This window comes from Suillus subaureus (genome assembly GCF_016647635.1).
Source record: "Suillus subaureus strain MN1 chromosome Unknown BJ212scaffold_61, whole genome shotgun sequence".
NCBI lineage: Eukaryota > Fungi > Basidiomycota > Agaricomycetes > Boletales > Suillaceae > Suillus > Suillus subaureus.
In genome coordinates, this window is record NW_024538617.1 from 68,642 (window position 1) to 90,637 (window position 21,996).

At 41.9% G+C, this 21,996-nt stretch overlaps 2 protein-coding genes across 2 annotated transcripts; both read right to left on the bottom strand.

Annotated features, from left to right (window-relative positions):
• Positions 1-4,172: 4,172 nt before the first annotated feature.
• Positions 4,173-4,434, bottom strand: BJ212DRAFT_1221978 (uncharacterized protein; the record flags this gene model as incomplete). Its single annotated transcript, XM_041329398.1, has 2 exons — positions 4,173-4,280; positions 4,336-4,434. Coding segments are annotated over 2 exons (207 nt in total), but the record flags the coding sequence as incomplete, so codon positions are not given.
• Positions 4,435-11,178: 6,744 nt separating this feature from the next.
• BJ212DRAFT_1304393 (uncharacterized protein) lies at positions 11,179-12,465 on the bottom strand (the record flags this gene model as incomplete). Its single annotated transcript, XM_041333590.1, has 4 exons — positions 11,179-11,322; positions 11,667-11,929; positions 12,297-12,336; positions 12,403-12,465. The coding sequence occupies 4 exons, from the start codon at positions 12,463-12,465 to the stop codon at positions 11,179-11,181; spliced, it is 510 nt and encodes a 169-aa protein (XP_041186804.1).
• Positions 12,466-21,996: the final 9,531 nt, after the last annotated feature.

Sequence of the window (21,996 nt, forward strand, 5' to 3'; positions counted from 1 at the left end):
GTCACTCAGTGCAGGGCAAGACTTTGCCCAGTGTACTAGTCAATTTGCATGAAGGTGGTTTTGGTGCTTATGTTGCAGCATCATAAGCACATTCATGTGAGGGTCTGTGTATCTCTGAACCTGTGACTTTGAACTAGCTGAACAAGCCACTTCCTTTGGACCTCATTCATGAAGTCCACTGATTTGAAGCTATTGAACACAACACTTACATCTACTGCCAACTGCAAGATAGACAAATAATGGTAGTACCTGATACTGAAGCTGAGATGGAAATGAGACCTGCCAAAGTGAGTGCCACATTTGATCAAGACATGCCTTCTGCTATGAATAAAATATGAAGGGATGAGGAAGTTCACTCTCCAACTGAAGTTGATAGACCTGTGCACAAGTGTAGCAGAGGCTGACAACATGTCTGGCCTAGCCTCATAGGCTACAGGAGCATGGTCTGTATCCTCACTTTCTGTTACCATTGATTGCAGGTCACTCATTGAATCTACCACTCAGCTTGTCCAGATTATACTATAGAACAAGCATTGACATCTTCTGTGCTGTTGATTAATTGAATACTACTGGTAACTACCACATGCTGCAACCTAGTCTCTTGACTGACATCTATCATAGCATATTCTTAGCCACAACACATTGATTATGTGATCATCACCTTTGCCTCACTGACCAACATCTATCATGCCTTTGATACAATGACCTTGACAGCTCATTGTGCTAATCTCGAGCATCTCTTCTTCCCATGGTTATCAGTTTACAATAAAACCTGTGCCTGTTGTTTGGGTTTCACATGTGATTCAGCACTTGCCTGTGAGGGCTGGTGGTTATCTGTAGATGAAACACACATTACTCACTTGTCTCTTGCCATCAGAACCCGACTGTGAATCATGCCACCCGCTGCTAATTGCTGTGTGAGATGAATCAGGCTTCTAGTTGGTGTATGCAGCACTTCTTCTACATAGAGCTGTATCTCACTTCTTTTGCAGTCTTGAATGTTGACACACTCATTCTTGAGGTGTACAAGCACCTGCTTCTCCTTATTGATGTCCTGGCATGAAGGGCCACAAACACCTGCACTTGTAAGGTTGGTTTGGAGGTGGTGTCAGCCCAGTTTGCCCATATTGTCAAACTGTTTGTCTGAGTGTACATCCCTGAGTTGTGCCACACTATGCATGTCACAAGGGCCATGATCACAGGCTCATGTGCACAGCAAATGCTCAGTGGGGACATTAATCCCATCAATAATTTGAACATCCTTGTGACAAACAGGGGGTTTGACTTGTTCCATACCTTGATTGAAAACACTCTCCTCTACAAGTGGGTTGATAGGTCTGCCAAACCCCACTATGCATTCAATAGCTCTGCACAGTAGTTCACAAGGTTCAAATTCTGGGATCTATTTATTACCGTCATGGAGGCTAAGATCAACAGCTTGTTCAAAGTCGTTTTGTGTTCCCCCACCACTGCAGATATGTTGTTTATGACAGCAGGAGGTTTGGTATGCTGTATCCTGAATGGATGTTAAACCATGTTGCAGTTGTCAATCAGATGATCCTTTGAGGAAATTGAGATTACAACAAGGTTGGATCCATACATCACAACCAATTTGTGTGCCATGATGATACTAGCTTCATGTTGGGAGCATGCAGGTAGCTCTGCCCTATGGGCATGCAGAGCAGGTAGCTTGCTAAAATTCAACTTGACCACATATCACAGTCTACTGGGGGCAATGCCAGTTAAGATGTCCAACAGGGAGCTGTCTAGTAAGTAAACCTTCCCAGGCGACTAGCTGTCTTGAATAGCTTAATGGCAAACAGTCTTTCAGAATGAGATGTTCATGGAAAACATCTACAATCATCTCACTTGCCTCTTAGATGTATTGGCATTTAGCGCAACATGCTAGGATGCAGAACTTGCAGGTATGAATGTCATACCACAACAGTTTGCTGCTGTGGTTGAACTATTCATCAGAGGCTGTGTTGCACACCTATGCCATGTCATGCACATCACAAACACAGTCATCACAGGCTCGTGCATACTGAAATTGTGGCTGGGAGAGGAGAGTACACTGAATGATCTGAACCTCATCATGGTAGACACTCATGCCAGAGGCCACTCACTGTACTCCTTCATAGTCAACACTCTCCAATATGTCCAGATGAGCAACAACACAGAACTGAACTATGCCTATGAGGGGACTGTTCGTAGGTTCACAAGATATCAACACCACAATTGATTCATTACAGTGTCACAAACATGTGCTGATGGTATGTTTAAAGTGATCACCATGAGTCCCACAATGGCAGATATGATCTGCAGGCACTGGATGGACATGCTTGGGCCAGATCAGTTTGTGATATCAATCACATTTCAGTATAGAACTTTCAATGGAGATGTAAAATCACAGGCCACACAACAGAGGAATATGCATACATTTTCATTCAAGAGCATGGTCTCCTTTATTGGCCTCCAAACACTTTGATCCATTGAATTGGCAGTATCACCAAGAATGTAAACAATGTGCCAGGAAATGTGCTAGTAATCAAGTATAAGCATGAGAACAAGGGCTTCATGTTAAACTGCACTGATGAAGACATCAAGGACACAACTAACATTATCAAAAGGTAATGCTTTGCATTAATACAGTCCACACAACTAATTGATGTTTAGCACTCTTGGGGTTTCTGATTTCTGGTCTTGACGAGGGTGATGGAAGACAAGTTACACAAAGAACAGCATATACATATAAGACATAAGACAAGGAGCATGTTGAATGGTGTTTATATCTTTGAGTGCTGTCTGTGTTATGGGCAAGAATACATGGCGAATAGGAGCCAAACAAAAAGGTTCAAATGGAATTGAGAGGAGTTGGAAGATCTTGATACATCAAAAGACATCTGGGGGACAACTACTACTTCAGAATTTACAGATAGAGACAGAGTGCATCTTGAGCTTTGCAAGCACATACCACTGCACAAATTGATATAGCAGGGACTGCACAGCTGCATCATGCTTGTGAGGAAACAGCCCTTTGAGAACTGCTGAAGGTTTAACAACTCTGCTGGCTTGCAGAGCAGAAGAAAGAAAGATGGCTCTACCTCTGGGGTGAGAGGAAGCCACTGACTCTCTAAATGTTGGTCAAAGTGCGCTGAGCAATGTGTTTGACCCTTAGGGGAAGCAAGGAAAGCAATAATCCATGAAGTGATGCTAGGTCAACTCTAGTAAAGTGTGCTGAAAGTGTGCACAGGAATATGGAGTGTGTAGGAGTGTGAAGCATGGGAATAATGCATGTGCTGTGCATGGACATATAAAAGACTGAAAGATGGTGTGATAACATGAACTGAGGCTGCTGAGTGGACTGGTGATAATAATAGAATGTTGCTGAGGACTAGGGGAATGACTCTGATAGATGCTAACTCATGATAATAGATTCTCACTCTAAAGACTAACTGACATGATGGTGGTTGATGTATCTCCAAAAACTTCCTAGGCAACAGGTAAGCTGTGCCTAGGTGCACTCCCAGGGCTCAGAAGCAAATAGGGAGCTCTGAGTGTATATAAAATGATGTAAGTAAGGGTCCATAATGAAATAAAGTATTGTACAATGCCAGAAATGGTCTGATAATGAAAATAAATGGAAAGGGATGCACCAGGGGACTGGTTAGATGATGGATGGAGGCTCCAGGACACTGTGCAACAAAGGGTGACTGAGTGCAGGAAGAGCATGTGAATGTGTCATGTAGTGCAGGAAAGTGTTGTGCCTCTGGTATGTTTTGTGGGAAAGTCATAAATAGTGAGTGATGTGCTGTACCAGTTGTCATGAGTCATAATATGCACAATACATGCCTGGAGGAATCTCATTCTCTACACTGGAATAGCACACTGAGGATAGAGAACATGTTAGAAGGCTTAATGCAGAAATTTGAGTAACACACAAACCTGTAGGATGTCTTCAAAGTCATGAGCTGCTAATCTTTTCATCTTGGAGGTATTGTTAGTGAATTTTCAAATTATACCATTACCAAAGGTCGGAATCTTGCAAAATATACAGTGAGGTTGAATGATTGGCAGGTAGCAGAGCATTGTACCAATTCTATATATCTGCTGTCAAGGGTCACGACTAGCTGACTACCCCAAGGAAAGACATATAGAAGCCTAATTAGATGAGTGAAGAGTGACTTCCAGGTGCCCAAGTCACATTCATGCATGAAGTCAATGACAAGTATTTGAAATGAGTTGAAGCCAAAAGGACCAAGCTTCTTGACAAATTGATTCTATGAGCAGCTGGTATGAGGTGAGCAGGAATTGTAAGGAGCCATTTGTGTTTACCAAGATAGGTACCAAAGAACCCTCTCCAAGAGTGTCTTCAACCTTTGAACCGTCGACAGTGTTTTGTTGCTTGTAAATATACTCATGGGCCTTGACAACATTGGCCATAACATACACATGAAGATTTTCTATGCGAGCTTTCATATCCCTCAATAGACTGAGGGAACCAAATAGCTTTCTGGATGTGAGGCATCAAGGGCATGCACATAAGCCCATATACTTGATTGTTGCAATCAAAGCCCTAGAAAGTTATGAGTAATCTGGCAGTTTCAATGAAGGCAAAGTAAAAATGCACTTCTTGTGATAATCAGCAGAATACATAAAGATTTGGGGAAACACTCTCCATAGCACTCCATCAGCATATTTTAGAATGATACCATGGCAATATGCTCAAAGAAAATCATTATCAAGCAAGACTTCCTAGCACCCTTGAAACAGCTCCCTGCGGCGGTGGGTTTGAAGAGATACTATGCCAGTCTTTGATATGCCAGACAGGCCATTCAGAACATCCTTCACATCATCAGGACACTGACAATAGTAGCTATTATCAATGCTAGTAGCCAATTGTCCCAAAATCAGGAGGACTCATGGACAGCAAAAACCCTACTAGGTGGCATGCTCCTGATTGAGGCAACGATCTTACATACTTTGTCAGATTGCTGAAGTATAGGTAAAGCAGCCAGGTGTTAAGGTCACGTGCTCAAGGGGGTTGGATCACAAGGGCTTGGCCTCAGCTCATATGCTGTGCCCCTTTCCCGAGTATGTGCCCTTAATTTCTGGGGGCTAGAACAGTTGTCCAGAGTTTCCAGGATTTGACTAGGGCGGACAACAGACGTCTGGATCTGAAATGTGAGATAAATCCGACAGACATCCAGATGTTACTTGGACAAGCAGATAAGACTAATCTGGACAAAGTCCAGACTAGAAACTAACAGAGGATAGACTACCTTGAGGTAGAGTTGGAAATGTAGTCTAGGATGCAATCCTAAGACTCAGAATATGACAAGAGACTTATCTCGAGTCTGGAGGACACAGGAATGAGCAGGAACTAAGATGATATTCGAACTGGAGTATTTCCGAGAGTTACAGGAGGTTTATATACTGTAGGTATCATATAGGAATCAGTCAGCAAACATAAAGGCTATGTATGAAGCATATGCAAAGTCTATTAGTAAGTAGGATGGATCATCAATAATGCATATTGGAAATGAAATGTATCTAACAGATCAATAATTAGAAGGGAAACATAGTTAACCAGAGTCCAGAGACAGGGGAAGTCTAAATGGGGTTGGGTGCTGATATAGGGTTTGGATTCCAGAAAGAAGATAAAGATAGATCAGATCATTGGAGATCTGGATCTTGGATCCAGATATCCAGAGAAGCAGATTTAGAGTTGAGAGTCCAGAATGGCATATGACACCAGGCTTTTGTGGTTCCAAAAATTGCCAGGTGGGTAGCATCCGAAAAGAACATAAGGCCTGTAATGACATGTTCTAAAGAGCAACCAGGTTCCTTTGGCAGCCTCTGAAGATCATCCTGAGCATCCAGTCAAGCATCAGATGTATAGAGTTCATTGAATATGCATTCCTGGTGGTTGTCCAAAGGATCCTTCCATAGCCATTTGAAAGGTAAGAGGTGGAATGCCCCTGATTGGACATCTGCAAATGCTGCATGGATTATCTCAACAAGAGGCTGGTAATGGAATCTGGGAATGGCAAATGACTTAGGATCTTCTTTCCTTGACTTGGTTGGAATCTCAATAGTAATACTCATTTCAACCTAGTCATCTGGGGGAATGACCCTTTCCCTACCCTCATCCTTATCTAATTCTCACAAGCTCTTCCTCACCAAGAAACCATCAAGGTGGTTGATGTTGAAATCATCTGCCTGCAAAATATCTTTGACAAGGCATTGGATCTCAGTCTCTGACTTTTGGTGGTTCCCCAAGTTCATCCAGGACATAGGCAGTACACTGACATATTAGGAAAGGGGTAGGGCGGTGGAAAGACATTTGGTAAGTAATCTGTTCCTTGAACAGCCATTGGACATGACTGTACAAGTAAGGATGATGGAATGAATTTATTTGGCTCAAAGGAAGGGTGATGAGGGTATAGTTGGCAGAGCCCAAAGGAGTTAAAGGTGGTCTGTAGGGTGTCCCTTAGTGTCAAAAGGACATGTTAAATTCCTGGTAGTGGTGGAGCATCAACAATATCATTGGAGTCATTGATATCCTTGGCCAGATGCTCAATATCATCCAAAGATCTTGGGATCTGTCTCCTAGGAGGCACAGGTTCTTCTGAAGTTGAGTGATGAGTAGATGTTACATGCAGTAGTTATATAATGTGTACCTGAGGCATTGCAGTCAAATCTATCTCTCCAACTGGGGCCCTTGTCATATCCCACAATCCAGACCCATGTTCCATCATATTCCCATGCCTTCCAAGCCTACGTCTGGACCCCACTTCATATCCAACTCATTCCCAGATCCCCTTCTGCTATGTGCTCCATACCTCAGCAGGATCAACTATGCTCTGGATTTACCCCTGAGCTCCGGACCATTGGATCTCCACTACTAGCCTGATCCATACCCCCCTGTCCCATCTACCCTATCCACACTCCATCCAGCAAGACATCCGGACTTCACCTCATCTCAGATTCTGGACTATATCCACCTTCTCATATCCCGGTCCGGCCATTTTGATGAGTCTAGCAATAGTATTCCTGCCCAGACCAGCTGTAGTAGAAATCTGCCTGGTAGACAGATGAGAGGAGCTGAGAATGAGAATAGGGGCTATTTCAGCTATGGGAGGGAGTTGCAGCATAGTGGGGGAAGATTATTAATGGGCAATGCTAGGAATTGATAGAAAGTATGTTTATAAGAGTGGTAGAGGTGATTAGAGCAACAGGAGGACACACCATGTACTAGAATTATAGTGATTGTATTGATCAAATTGAAAGTCAAAAAAGTGTTCCAATGAGTCACCAGATTAAAATGTCCATATTTTCACACACTAATGTCATATTCCCACGCTATAGGGAACAAAGACAACACAAAGAAGCAGAGCTTTCTGATGCCTCCCTTTGCTGGGTCAACAAGCTGCTAGATGAGAGGGTATGTGTGAGACTGGAGGTAGAGTTGAAGGATATTAAGCAGCATCTGTCCAAAATCCAGGACATGCACTGCAGGGCTGAGGAAGCCTGTATAGAATTGGAGCATGAGTTGAAATATCTGAAGAGATGCCTTGTGGACTAGTAGATACATTGTGTGATGGCATAACTAGATACAATACTTACTGTTACCTTATATCTCTTGGACTCCCTTATGCACTGAGGCCAGATGTTATTTTAGTTGCACAGTACAGTCAAGTATATTGATCTTTGCATGCAATGTGACATCATTGGTGTATTGTCAGATCTTCTTATATGTAAATATCTTACAATGCTGAAATAAACAGGGCCAATAATGATTTGTTGACTCCTAATGCATGTTGTGGCTGAATATCTCTTGACAAAGTGACCTACAGTCCACTTTATCAGGAATTTCCAGTGAATATACATTCAACAGGGCATTGTTACTCTTGGGTGAAGTGGCTGCAGAATGCATCTTAGCCAACAGTGAGATAGTCCACTTGTTCTAAAATCACCATTATGCCTATATCCATATTTGAACACCACTATAAATTATTTGCCCATGCTGATCAATCAAGGTCATCACTCACTGAGTTTAACATTTGAAGATGCAGCCATTCCCAGTATGCACAGTGAGAGACCCTGGTTGTGCCTCCTGCATGGGTCAGCCAGATGAAGCTTGTGTCACCTGTCATGAGCAGTACACTAATTGTATGTTTATTTTTTATCCAATGTTGCCAATTTTTACTATTCTAAAAGTGATCATATCATAGTCATCCAAAATAAAGATCCTCCACATTCACATAGGAGTTCATGTGATTCTTCGAGTGATGTGATACTACTAGGAAAATGACTGAACAACTGGAATGTGAGTGCTAGGAAGAAGAGAAAGATTGATCAAAAGAAGAGGCAATGTTTGGAGGTAGATGTCAGGAAGGTGGAGTAGCATCTTGAATGCATGAGGGAAGTCGGCAAGAATGCCAAACTCAGGTGCAAAGAACTAAGGCAGCAGCTGCAGTGCATCAAAAGGCATCTAGGGAATGAGTAGTTGTGATGCTTTCAATATATTGTACAATTCTCAAATTGCTTTTTATCAAACTGTGGTTGTCCTAATGTCAATGATATTGTACAAACTTAATGCATTCTATGGAAGAAATTAGGTTCTGCATTGTAGCCATCCTGTCCTTGCCTGGTGATCTTTGCTTGAATCACAGTCAATATCAAAGGAGTTGAAGAAGGGTGTCATGGATTACATGTGTCTGAAGTAAGTTATAAGGACTATTGTACAGCAATGGTTAGTGGTGCAGGAAACATTTAATATCAAAAACATGTGTCTAACTGATGGGTTACAAGAGTGCATGATTCATGAAGTTAATGATTGTGTCTCTGATGACAGCATCAGCTTGGTACCTCTCCATCTCAACTTTAATGTAGAGACTAATAAGGTCCTCTATCTCCTTCCTCTGAGCATTTGTTTACATGTCAAGCCATTTCACATTGTTCATCCAGATGTTGAGTGTCACAGTTTTATATTAAACCTCTTCTTCATATTTCTTCCTCATCTCATCTAACTCTTCTTTATGCCTTTCTATGATCTCCTTGAGCCTCACATAATTACAGACTCCACCATTCTCAAGATACTTGATGTTCTCCACATTGCTCACATAACTGCTGCTTGCTATATCTGGCTATTCTGTTCCTGTGAACTGATGTCTGAATTCTCACATCTTACACAATCTCTTTGGCTTGGGCTCACACTAGTCAGAGCCTTCTAGCCCATGACTGCTTGGGATGTCTGCAGCTTCACATCCCACTTACCATCAGCTATCAAGCCTCAATGAATACAGCTGATATGATCAAGAAGTTTGGTCCTGCATATCCCTTGTGGCTTTTTGCATTCAACTGGTTCAATGTCATACTGGAATGTGTTCACAGTACCTTCTTGCTCTTCCTGCCAATACTCATTCATAGGTAGGGCCTGTGTCCCTGTTCAAATTACAGTGCTATTCTTAGTTGGTGTTCTTGATGTCATTCCTGTAATGTCACAGGATCTCTAGTAAATCTTTATATTAGGAGAGAGAAATGCCCATGCATTTTCAGCACATCTACACTCAGTGTCCATGTCTCCTACACTGCAGGGGACTCTCAGGAAGTGATTCTGGTCTTGCAGATTGAGTGCCTATTGGCATGGTTTCCAGTGCACTTGAACATCCTCCAAAAAGATCTATGGATCAACATCTTATTCGACTGTGTAAGTCTACAAACTATTATAACTCTTGCATGACAGTCTCAAAACATTTTCAGGCGGGGAATGAACCTGAAGACTATTTAGATGATAAAGTTGGAGAGTAGATGAGGTACACACTGTTCTGCATATATAGTCACTAAATTCTACCATCTGACCCACTTGTAGTCTGCTACCATCTTCTTAGGATCTCCTCACACATGGCCACTGTCCAGGATATCACTGGGTGAGTCATGCCTCTTGTTTTCTTCCTTTGTGAGCCACTCTGCTGATACTATCAATCAATGTGCTCAATTTTCAATTTGCTTTGCAGCTAATAGAGGCAGTTGTTTTGGATTATCTTTCACCCAAATGGTGAAGTAAGAAGGCAGTTGGAAATTCACAACTTCTTTGACAGCAGCCAGGAACCTTGACATCTACAATTTGTATCAGCATATGTGTCAGGTTTTGGCAGTTGTTGTGATACTCACAATACCACTTCAATATTCTCCAGCATGCAATATACAGGGTCCTGCCTTTGACCCCTGCTCATTCACCTTATCATTATCCTGTGACATTAAGGACTCTGTTAGTTCTGCTCTGTTATATGCCATTCTGGACCCTCAACTCTAAATCTGCTTCTCCAGATATCCGGATCTGAGATCCAGATCTCCAATGATCTGATCTATCTTTATCTTTCTTCCAGAACCCAAACCTTATATCAATACCCAACCCCATTTAGACTTCCCCTGTCTCTGGACTCTGGTTAACTATGTTTCCCTTCTAATTACTGATCTATTATATACATTTCATTTCTGGTATCCATTATTGGTGATAGTCCTACTTACTAATAGACTTTGCATATGGTTCGTACATAGCCTTTGTGTTTGCTAACTGATTCCTATATGATACCTACAGTATATAAACCTCCTGTAACTCTTGGAAATACTTTAGTTTGAATATTATCTTAGTTCCTGCTCATTCCTGTGTCCTCTGGACTTGAGTTAAGTCTCTTGTCATCATCTGAGTCTTAGGATTGTATCCTAGACTATATCTCTGGCTCTATCCTAGGGTAGTCTATCCTCTGTCAGTTTCTAGTCCAGACTTCATCTAGATTAGCCTTATTCACTTGTCCAATAGATATCTGGACATCTGCCAGATTTATCTCACATTTCATATCTGAATATTCATTGTCTGCCCTAGTCAAAACCTGGAAACTCTGGATGACTATTCTAGCCCCGGAAATTAAGGGCACATACTTGGGAAAGAAGCACAGTGTATGAGCTGAGGCCAAGCCCTTGTGATCCAACCCCCCTTGAGCATGCAACCTTAACATGCTCCATACTTCTCATCCCTGAACTCTGACACCTCCAACAGATCTTATTTTTTCAGATATACACTTCAAGCTTCTAAGGCATCCAGGTGAGTGTTTGTTTTATTGAGGTCTAATGGTTCAAACTTACTCCTTTGACATGACTTTGTAGTTTCAATTATAAAATCACTATCACAATGACAACCTCAGCCTGTGGCCCAGGAGGAGTACTTTCAAGTCTGTCTGAGGCAGCAGTGAGGGGTATTGTCAGGTTTCCAGACAACTTGCAAGCCTTCCAGAAATTCTTCTGTAGGTCCTGACACTTCTTAACAACACAGGCACACAAGTCTTCATCACTGATATCATGAAGAGTAGGACTATTGCTAGTGCAAACAGTAGCAAAATGTTGTTAGATGTAGGCAATAATGTGCAGTACACTGACATGATCATCAGTATGCTAATAAGATTCAGCCCAGCAAAAACACATCAAGTGCTCCTTTGTGGTAGGATTGAGTGGCTAATTTTCATCATCATTTTGATATGGGTGGAGAATATTTATAGGAAGCTTTGCAATTCCAATTAACATCTGAAATACAATGTGAACAATTGCCTAAATGATACCATATTACTATGCTCTTCATGTACTAGATCTGCTGATTTACTTACCTTCAGACTATTGTCTCCAAATGCAAGGGCACTCCTTTCAAGCTTCTTAACATCTTTCTCAAACCCTTCATTGGTCTCTGCTTCAGCCATGTCTCCTGCATCATTGCAATTCTTACTCATAAGCAAGCTGGCCAGTTTCTTCTCAAACTGTTCCTTCATACCATTGATCTCAGCCTTCAGCTCTGTCTTTGCAACCTTAATCTGCTGAATATATCTAGTCTCCACTGTATGTAGTTTGTTTGTATGTTGTAGCTCTAAGTCCTCTGCATGGGCCAGCTAGCAGTTAAAACTAGTCATCTCACTCAAGACCTGAGAGATTTTTATCAACTTCACTAGACTACTAGTTTTCTGTGCCAAGCTGGTGCTTGTTACAATACCCAATGGAGCTGTTATAAGTGGGGTAGCTATGATGGAAGCAAATGATTCTGGCCACTGGAACTCATCTCATTTCATTATTTTCATGCTGTAATAGAAACAAGAGATCAATATTAGTGAGCTTTCATGAGAAATATATGATAATTTGGATCAAGATCATAAAAGTCAGACCATCATCATTGGTAAGTTGGTTGAGGCCATCAATACACATGCTGGCATGGTCACAGACCTTTTATAAATGACAGGTGAACTCACCTGAGCTAGCCCTGTAGTGATTAAACTCTGATTGATATTGCTGTGGCATTAGAATGTCACATGACATGATGTTTGGCAATTTTCTTTCTTGTTTCCTTATCATTACCTTCACAGGTGGTTTCTTGCCTCCATGGGTGTTCACTGTTGATGATGGTGGCCACCTTCCCATTCCTCATTTGATTTTTAACATCCATGCAACCCTTGGACTATGTTGAGTGGTTTCTCACCTCTATGGGTGTCTGCTATTGATGATGGTGGCCATCTGATTGTCTATTAGCCATGCACGTAGCATCTGTATCTTTTTCTGGAACATGGGGGGCTGGTATCTTACCTCTATGGGCATTTATCATTAATGATGGTGGCCACCTTTTTCCATTGTCTAATTCCCATACCTCTCTGCTTTTTCTTTTTTTGTTAGTATGAGATTAGTAGTGTACTGTAGTATATGTGTGATTGTATGATTCAAACAAATTGATACTGTCCTCTGTAGGTATAACCCTGACACTCCATAAGATATGAATAGGATTCAATTTCATGTAGCAGTCCAGAATGATCTTTGCTACATTTGCAAGTACTTCCAAGCTCAAATACACAATATTGGTATTATAATAACACAGGTTTATTTATGCAGATCTGTGATAACCTGTGATAACCAGATACTCTGCTTGAAGTAAGTAAAAGTGAAAGTAAGTAGATAACAGGTATCTTACCTTAGATTGTGTGCATGAAGGCAAATGTCTGAGATAACAGCTTGTATCAGCAGTAACTAAGTAGCTCAAGTGCTTTTGTAAGTATATGAGACTGTAACAATGGAGGATGGCACTGGCCATAGCAAACAAAAGTTTTTAGTGTACATAAGAGCACATAATTAAACAAGAAAGACAAAGGTAAAACACAATAGAATGAACAATGCACACTTTGTTCTGTCAAATGGACTTGGTGTAAGCATGCTCAATGTCCAAATTCCAACAATTAGAATACAAATAGTTGAAATGTTGATGTATATATCTATGATACTATGCACTACCCATGAGACTCACACAACAAATGCACACAACCTAAAGTCAAATCAGAGGTAATATATCTGAGAAAGGATAAGAGGAATATCAAGCACAAGGTCATGAAACTTGAGATGATGATTGCTTCCATGGAAGGTGCTCTTAAATCAACATATTTTTGGAGTATCTTGTAAGGGCTGCTGAAGTCCAAAGTGAGGCTACTTACAGTTGTTGAAAAAATTTGCTACACATGTCCAAAGGTAAGGGTTCCTTGTTACCACAGTCATATCACTCACTTGCATTGAAAACAATGGTTAAACATGGTGAAAGGTAAGGATAAGTGAAGTTGACAGTCAGATGACTTGCTATTATGGACCAAACTAGTTACACATGGCAAAACACAAGGTTTGCTAAAGTCCACAGTCATACCACTACCTGTTGCTGACCACAATTGTCAAACAGGCTGAAAGGTAAGGGCTGCTTAAGTCCACAGTGATACCACTTACCATTAAGCATATTCAAAGTTATCTGCCTCTTTGTTTAAGTTGAAAAATACCAGCATGCAGTCTGATCTGCTCATCTTTAACTGAAGCTGACACATGAGGGACTTGAGGAGTGCATTGAAACAGTTTGGAAGGATGCACAGGACATGGAAACCTATTTCAGGGTGATCTGTGCAGGTGTGATATATGAGGACCTCATTGAGCTCAAGCAAAAAGGCTTTTAAATAACTAGCAGTGTTGAATAAGAGGAGACATTGCTGAGAGCAAGTTGATTTGCTTTGGCCACCTAGAAAATTGTGTAGCAGGGTAATGCCATAGTTCCTTGCAATCAGGATGACACACCAGGAAGTCATGGTGTTCATCAACAAACATTTTCATAAAGGAAGATCCTTGGGACAATGCTATGAAGCTAAATACAAACAAGATGTGAGGTCAAGACAGTGGTCAATCAAGTCATGGCCACATACACCTGGAATGCCTTAGAAGAAGCACTCTCTACCTATACAAAGAGGATCTGAACATCAAGGGGAACATTCTTATCTTTGGTAAAATTATGTGCTCTCAGCCCAAATTGCAGGCATTTTTCTACTTGTTCCTCTAGAAGAATGATGAATGGGCAGACAATAATACAGCACTGGCTAGGATCAATAAGAGGAGCAGTCATCCATAGTGCACTCTTGCCCCTCCTGTCTTGAGGGTGATGATAGTGTCCTTTTTGGTACTCATGATGCTCATGATAGCCTTGCACTATTCATGAGACCTTTCTTTAGCAGCAGGATTGTTAAACAACTGTCTAAATGCAGCTCACACCTTCTATGTCCATCCATCCTCCTTTTCTTAGGAAAAGTCAGTCAGAATCTCTATCTCTTTGTCTTCATCCATGATGATTAGATCATCAGGCTAAGATGAGCAAGCCCCCTTATGGAATAAATAGGAGTCTCAATCATTGTCAATCAATAGACACTCTGCTTAGGAAGAGAAAGCCACTGCATGAGATTTCTTGTAATTTTCTTCTTTGATATGTAAGTCCATGGCATCAAGGTAAGAGGTTGCTATTTGAATGTGCTTTTGGGACTGAATAGGTCCACCTCTACTGTTCAACTGGCTTGATGATCCTTAGATATGAGGCTGTTTTTGACAGACTGGAGTTATGGAAAGAGTGGCAGAACTAGGGGAGGAGAATAAGGCCAGGCATAAAAAAAAGAATGAGGGTGAGGCAAAACATAAAGAGAAGGACAAGGACAAGGCAAGAGATAAAAAGAGGATGAGGACTGAGTAGGCATACCAATTGTTTGATCCATAGGAGTAGCAGAAGGGTTAGTGAGATGGGAAGCCAAGGATGAGGGTGAGGATTGGGTGGGGAATCTGGTGGGATGCTGGACATTGTTCAAGGCAGGGTCACCCATATATATTATAACTTAGTTGAAGTTAGCTTAGATTAGTGAGTGGTGCTGGATGCATACCTTCCGACCAAACTGGGGCACATTGTCCAGTACCAATAACAAATTCCATTGCAGGAACAGGAACAGGGCTCTGCATGGCATGGAGAATGAAGGGCAAGATATTCTGGGTAATGGCATCACAGAGTAGTGGTACCAAGTTTTTCTGTAGGTAAGTATCCAATACCACATGGACAGTGGTTGAGGTAACCTCAGAAATGACCAAGACATCAACTGAAGAGGATGGTACAGATGCCCTGGTTGACCTTTTCTTTCAAATGGGCGCCTGGGAGTCACCAGGACTGAGGCCATAGAATGTGTGACATTCCTTTGACAGCCAGCAAGGCTTTGCTATAACATTGTTAGTAAGTTCAGGGACAGAGCCATGGATGGTACCATAATGAATGTGATCAATATATGTGAAGTGGTCTGCACCCTCAGCCCAGAGGTCATCAGTAAGAGAGAACACATGGTCGGGAGAGATGAATTCCCTAGTCATGGCAATGGAACCTTGTCTGAAGTCTCACACATTCCAGGCACACTGGAAATACTCTCAGTTGGCTTATGTGAACATTGCATACCACTCATCAGGGTTCATTCAATGGCCATTGTCTATGATGAGGAAGCTGTAATGAGATGAGAATGAGTACAATGCAGTAACTAGGAGACTGCTAAGGTTGTACTCAAGGCTAAATGGATCTGAAGGGCTTTGGCCTCAGCTCATGTGCTGTGCCCCTTACTTGAGTATTGCTCCTTATTTCAGGAAGGCAAGACTAACACATCCAGAGGGTCAGATGGGTAGCGTAGCGGATCTGGATGACTTCTGGATGCGGGATAAGTATTGTAAGGCTAATCCGGGTGAGCCCAGACTAGACACTAGCAGTAGTGGACTGTTGTAGACAGAGGCGGATGCAGATAGACTATAGGAATCAATCCTAAGTCTTGGAGGGTGATGAGAGTAGTGATACTCAGGTCCAGAGGACAGGAATGAGCAGAACTAAGTTGATATTCAAACTGAGGTGTTACAGAGAGTTACAGGAGGTTATATACTATAGGTATCTAATGGAATGATCAATCAGCAGGGTCCAAGGCTATGTATGAAGTATATGAATAGTCTATTGGTAAGTAGAAACAGATCACAAATAATGAAACAGAAATGAAGCATAAGTAATGGATCAGTGAGTAGGACAGATATATAGATAACCAAAATACTGGAGTTAGGGGATTACTGAAAGGAGATGAGCGCTGATTGTGGATTCAGATGAATTGTGGACTGGACCAGACAAGTGGCAGATTGGATGATGAGATGTTGGAGGGAGATAAGATGTGGAAAGGATCAGAGATGAGATATGGATTGGATCTGAGATCCAGATATGCGGATATGACAGAGACCCACCTATTATATTCATGCTGGACCTTTTCCCCATATGCAACATATACCAAGAGAGATTCTGCATGCCTTAGCCCTCCAGTGAGGAACTCCACTATCCACCTTCCCAATTTTAAATGAATGCAGGAGTGCAAGGATCTTTGTTGTTAATATGGGAAGTCTTGCTATAGCCAGACAAGAGAATGACTTCCTGACCCTGAACAAAAATGTTTTGGTGTCATTTGGCATTGATGGTTTGATGTTGCAAAAATTGCCCTGCTCTAGTAGATACCTGTGCTGTGATATAGAGCAGATGGTACAGCAGCATCCATACCTCACCTATATGGCAAAGGATGTCCTTTACTACTAGCATGTCCTAGCCAATATGACCCTCCTGATTCACCATGGTTAAGTGATGGATCTCAACCAGGTGAGAAAAAAGTTCCAGCCTAAGGGTGTTAAATTGTTTATTGTTGGTGAAGGAATAGCTGTGGATGGAGTTGGTTATGTCATCTGTGATGTGGGTGGGCAGTCCCTCCAGCATGGTGCAACCTTGTGTCATATCCCACAATCTGGACCCACAATCCATAATATTCCCATGCCTTCCAAGCCTATGTCTGGACCCCATATCCGACTTATTCCCAGATCCCCTTCCACTGTGTACTCCACACCTCAGCAGGATCAACTCTACTCTGGATTTACCCCTGAGCTCCAGACCTCCAGATCCTCACTGCTGGCCTGATCTGTACCACCCTATCCCATCCACCATATGCATACTCTATCCAGCAAGACATCTGGACTTCACCTTGTCTTGGATTCCTGTTAAGGTCATGTGCTAAAGGGGGTTGGATCACAAGGGCTTGGCCTCAGCTCATATGCTGTGCCCCTTTCCTGAGTATGTGCCCTTAATTTCCAGGGGCTAGAACAGTCGTCCAGAGTTTCCGGGTTTTGACTAGGGCAGATAACAGACATTCATATCTGAAATGTGAGATAAATCTGACAGACATCGGGATGTTACCTGAGCAAGTGGATAAGACTAATCTGGACAAAGTCCAGACTAGAAACTAACAGAGGATGGACTACCCTTAAGGTAGAGTTGGAAATGTAGTCTAGGATGCAATCCTAAGACTCGGAATATGACAAGAGACTTATCTCAAGTCCAGAGGACACAGGAATGAGCAGGAACTAAGATGATATTCAAACTGGAGTATTTCCAAGAGTTACAGGAGGTTTATATACTGTAGGTATCATATAGGAATCAGTCAGCAAACATAAAGGCTATGTATGAAGCATATGCAGAGTCTATTAGTAAGTAGGATGGATCACAAATAATGAACACCAGAAATGAAATGTATGTAACAGATCAATAATCAAAAGGGAAACATGGTTAACCAGAGTCTGGAGACAGGGGCAGTCTAAATGGAGTTGGGTGCTGATATAGGGTTTGGATTCCGGAAGGGAGATAAAGATAGATCAGATCATTTGAGATCTGGATCTTGGATCTGGATATCTGGAGAAGCGGATTTAGAGTTGAGAGTCTGGAATGGCATATGACAATTCTGGACTATATCCACCTCCTCATATGCCAGTCCTGTATCCACCTCATCTTCTGGATCCTCAGATCTCTGGACCTCCGGATATCAACCATAACTATCTCCAGATGTATTCCCGCCCTCTGTCCAATATCCTGTGCCTATCCCCATTTAGACATCTCCACCTTTCTGGCATTCAGTTACCTCTTGTTCTGTCTTGCTTATTGATCCTTGTACAAGTCTTTATCTCCGAGTTCATTTAGTTATGTTCCATCTTACTTACTAATGTGTTTCCACATGCTTGTACATAGCCCTGCTCCTATGCTTACTGATCCCCTCAGATATTCTCCAGTATATAACCCCTATAGATACTCCTGTAGTGTTTGAATATCATCTTAGGCTTTGCTCTACTTGCCCAATCCTCTCTCAGACTTTGGTCCACCTAAGTCTGTCCTATCTATCAGGCCTAGGGATTGATTTCCTAGGCTGGAGCTTTGCCTTTCCAGCACTTATCCTCTTTCTGGACTTAGGTCCAATCCCTGTCTCTCCAACTCTACCTTAGGGTAGTCTACATCTGTTTGTTTCTATATTGGACTCTGTGTGATGTAGCCCCTATTCCTTCCAGACCTCCTGTCCTTTGGATATCCTGCCCTCTGTACCTTCAGACATCCTGTCCTCCATACCTCCATACCTCCTGTCCTTCCATCCTGTCCTTCCATCCTGTCCTTCCATCCTGTTTCCTGTAGAAGTATTACTTTGCAGTGGGAACTCTTCTGAGCACTTCCTGCATTCCTCCAGAACTCTCCTGCACTCCTCTGGACATTTCCCATGCTCCTCCAGAAGTCCTTTAGCACTCCACCAGAGTAGCCAGCCTCCGGAAGTCCTCTGGACTTTGTTGGACCATCATCAGACCTCATCTGAAATGAAGGGCACATACTTAGGTAAGGGGCATAGCATACAAGCTGAGGCCAAGCCCCTCTGAGTCAGTCTCTCTCTCCCTTGACCAAACCAGTTCTTAACAACAGCAGAGCATTAATGTATAATATGCATGTGTCTTGTTATAACAGCCTTCCTATACTGCAAGATGCAAACAATAGCTGACCAGTCACTAACCTCATAAATTTTACAGCCCATAATCCAAGTATCTACTAAGAAAATTGCCACAGATTGAGTGATGTTTATCAACTATAGTCTACATACTCTAGATTAAAGCTAGCCTGCTCTACTTGATATCTCCAGCAAGCTAGCTGACTGGCATCTGTGTTCTATAGATAGATGCTAGCCAGCTCTAACTGATGTCTCTAGCAGGCCAGCTGACTGTTATGTACATCTCATAGATAAATCCTAGCTGGCTTTAACTGATACCTATGTTTCATAGATCAATGCTGCCCTACTCTAACTGATATCTCCAGTAGGTCAGCTTACTATCACATATATTCCATAGATAAATCCTGGCCTGCTCTAACTGATGTCTTCAGCAAGCTAGCTAACTGGTATCTACATTTCATAGATAGATGCTAGCCTATTCTATTTGATGTCTTCAGCAGGCCAGCCAACTAATATTTATATTTCATAGATCAATGCTGGCCTGCTCAAACTGATGTCTCCAGTAGGCTGGCCAACTGGCATATACATACCATACATAAAAGCTGGCTTACTCTGACACTTGTTTCTAACTAGACTCTACATCCCATAGATCTATACATCACATACACAGGCTGGCTGTAGTAATACTATTTAGAGTTATACTAGCAAGCCTCAATACTTCATGTCTCATACTCAAGCTGGCCCTAGTAGCACTACATTCATGGCCTGGCTGACTACAGTCTATAGCCAATCTTGCCCCTTGATAACTTTGGACATATTTCTTGATTTTGATGTGGCAGTGCTGAGCTTCTTGCTTGGACCTTGTCCTAGTCCACACAGAATTAGCACTTTGAAAATGTTGGTAGTAGATGACAGTCTTATGACCAAGAGCCAATCAAATTCTTTCAAGGCAGTCATTAGCCAGCTCCCAGTAAATAGATCTATGGATTTGTCCTTGACTCACAAAGTATTATATGGGTGTACCAATTCTTGTACAAGCTGGAACTGTTATAAAGCATAGACATGAAAAATGTACATGAACCACATAATATAGCACCACATAGGTCACTATCAGTAAATGCATGAGTCTTTGAAATTTTAGTCATGGGAACTATAGGAGGACATAATTCTGCTCCTGCCAAATATGACCATATATGCTACAAGAAATTTGACTTGTTCCAAAGTAGAGTCCAGATGTCTGGACAAAAATGAGGCCTAAGAGGGCCTAAGGCCCAAAAAGTCTGAAATTTATGTCTGATAGTAATCAGGCCATGCTTATAGACTTTTGTCCACTTTACATCCCAGATCCTTCAGATAGTTTGATAAGATTCTATAGATTGATTAAACAACTGATCTTGAAGACACACCACACTTGACAGAGGAAGACTGCTTTGTCTCTCCAAGAAATCCTAGAACACCCTTGTTTCCATGGCTGTAACACTATTTTTGACAAAAAAACTGTGATACTAACTTTTTATGTATGGTTTGGTTGCTTGTTTGGTGGAATTCTTCTGCTCCACAATACAGACAAGGGAAACCATCACACTTGTTGACCCACAATGAACTACTAGAGTGAGAATTCATTATACTGTGAGTTAAATGATCATTACCTCATTTACTTGGGATACTGATAACAGCCTGACTCATCAGATAGGTTCTTGTATCATGGACCTGGCTGGGAAGCCACCCCTCTGAGAGGAGACTAATTTTTGGGTAGCAGAGACCCTATGCACCCCTGCTGTGAATTACCACCTGAAATGCCCCTGGAATACCTTTCACTTTCTGTTATGAACTAGGATAGTTCTAATGACAGATGACTCAATAAGAGTCAGGACCTCTGCCAAGATTCTACACAAGATGATAAGTCAAGCATTCAGTGCTAGCTAAGTTAGAAGGAGTGCTTCTAACTTAAAGTATGATTCAGATGACAAGAGATTGGAGGTCTCAAGTGAAAGATGTTCCAGGTAAAACCTAGTAAGATTAAAGTAAAGAACTAAAGCATACAGGAGGACTATTTATAGTGACTACTGTGCTTTAGGGCAGGCGTGAGAACAGAATGAGTCAGAGATAAAGGATATGTAAGTGATAGCAAGAATGGGCCATCTAGCAATGGCAACGGCGATTGTGATGTAATACAAGGTAAGAGATAAGTCTAGTGGCAGCATCATGTGGCTCGTGACGTAATACACAGTAAGAAAGGGAAAATGAATAGGGGCGTACGTGGTTGTAACACTTTCTGCATGGCAAATATCTCTTTACAGACTTCCTCCAGAGACCCATCAATATGCAAGGCATTAAGAAGTCTCTCATTGAGAAAGACTATTGTTACAACCTGTTCACCCACCTCTAGACACTTCTGGGGCCATTACTCCTAATGGATGGTACACTTCAAAACCTTGCACAGACACTGCATGAAGGTGGCCAACACAGGATGTCAGAAAGGCTAGTCAGCAATAAGACATTGTTAACAAGGGCCACCATAGTGCACCTAGACATGGAGAAAGACAGAGTTGCTATGGAACTTGCACTTGCTTTGTTTGATGTGCTTGGTGAGAATGAAAGGAAAATTACAGCATCAAATGTAAGTCAAACACTTGTCACCAAGGTATATAGGCCCATTCTGTTTGCAGTTAACATACCCTGTGTGCCCCTTACTCAAGTATGTGCCCTTCATTTCAGAGGAAGTCTGATGATGGTCTGTGTTAAGAACCATGCTCAAGGGAGAGAGAGACTGACTCAGAGGGGCTTGGCCTCAGCTCATATGCTGTGCCCC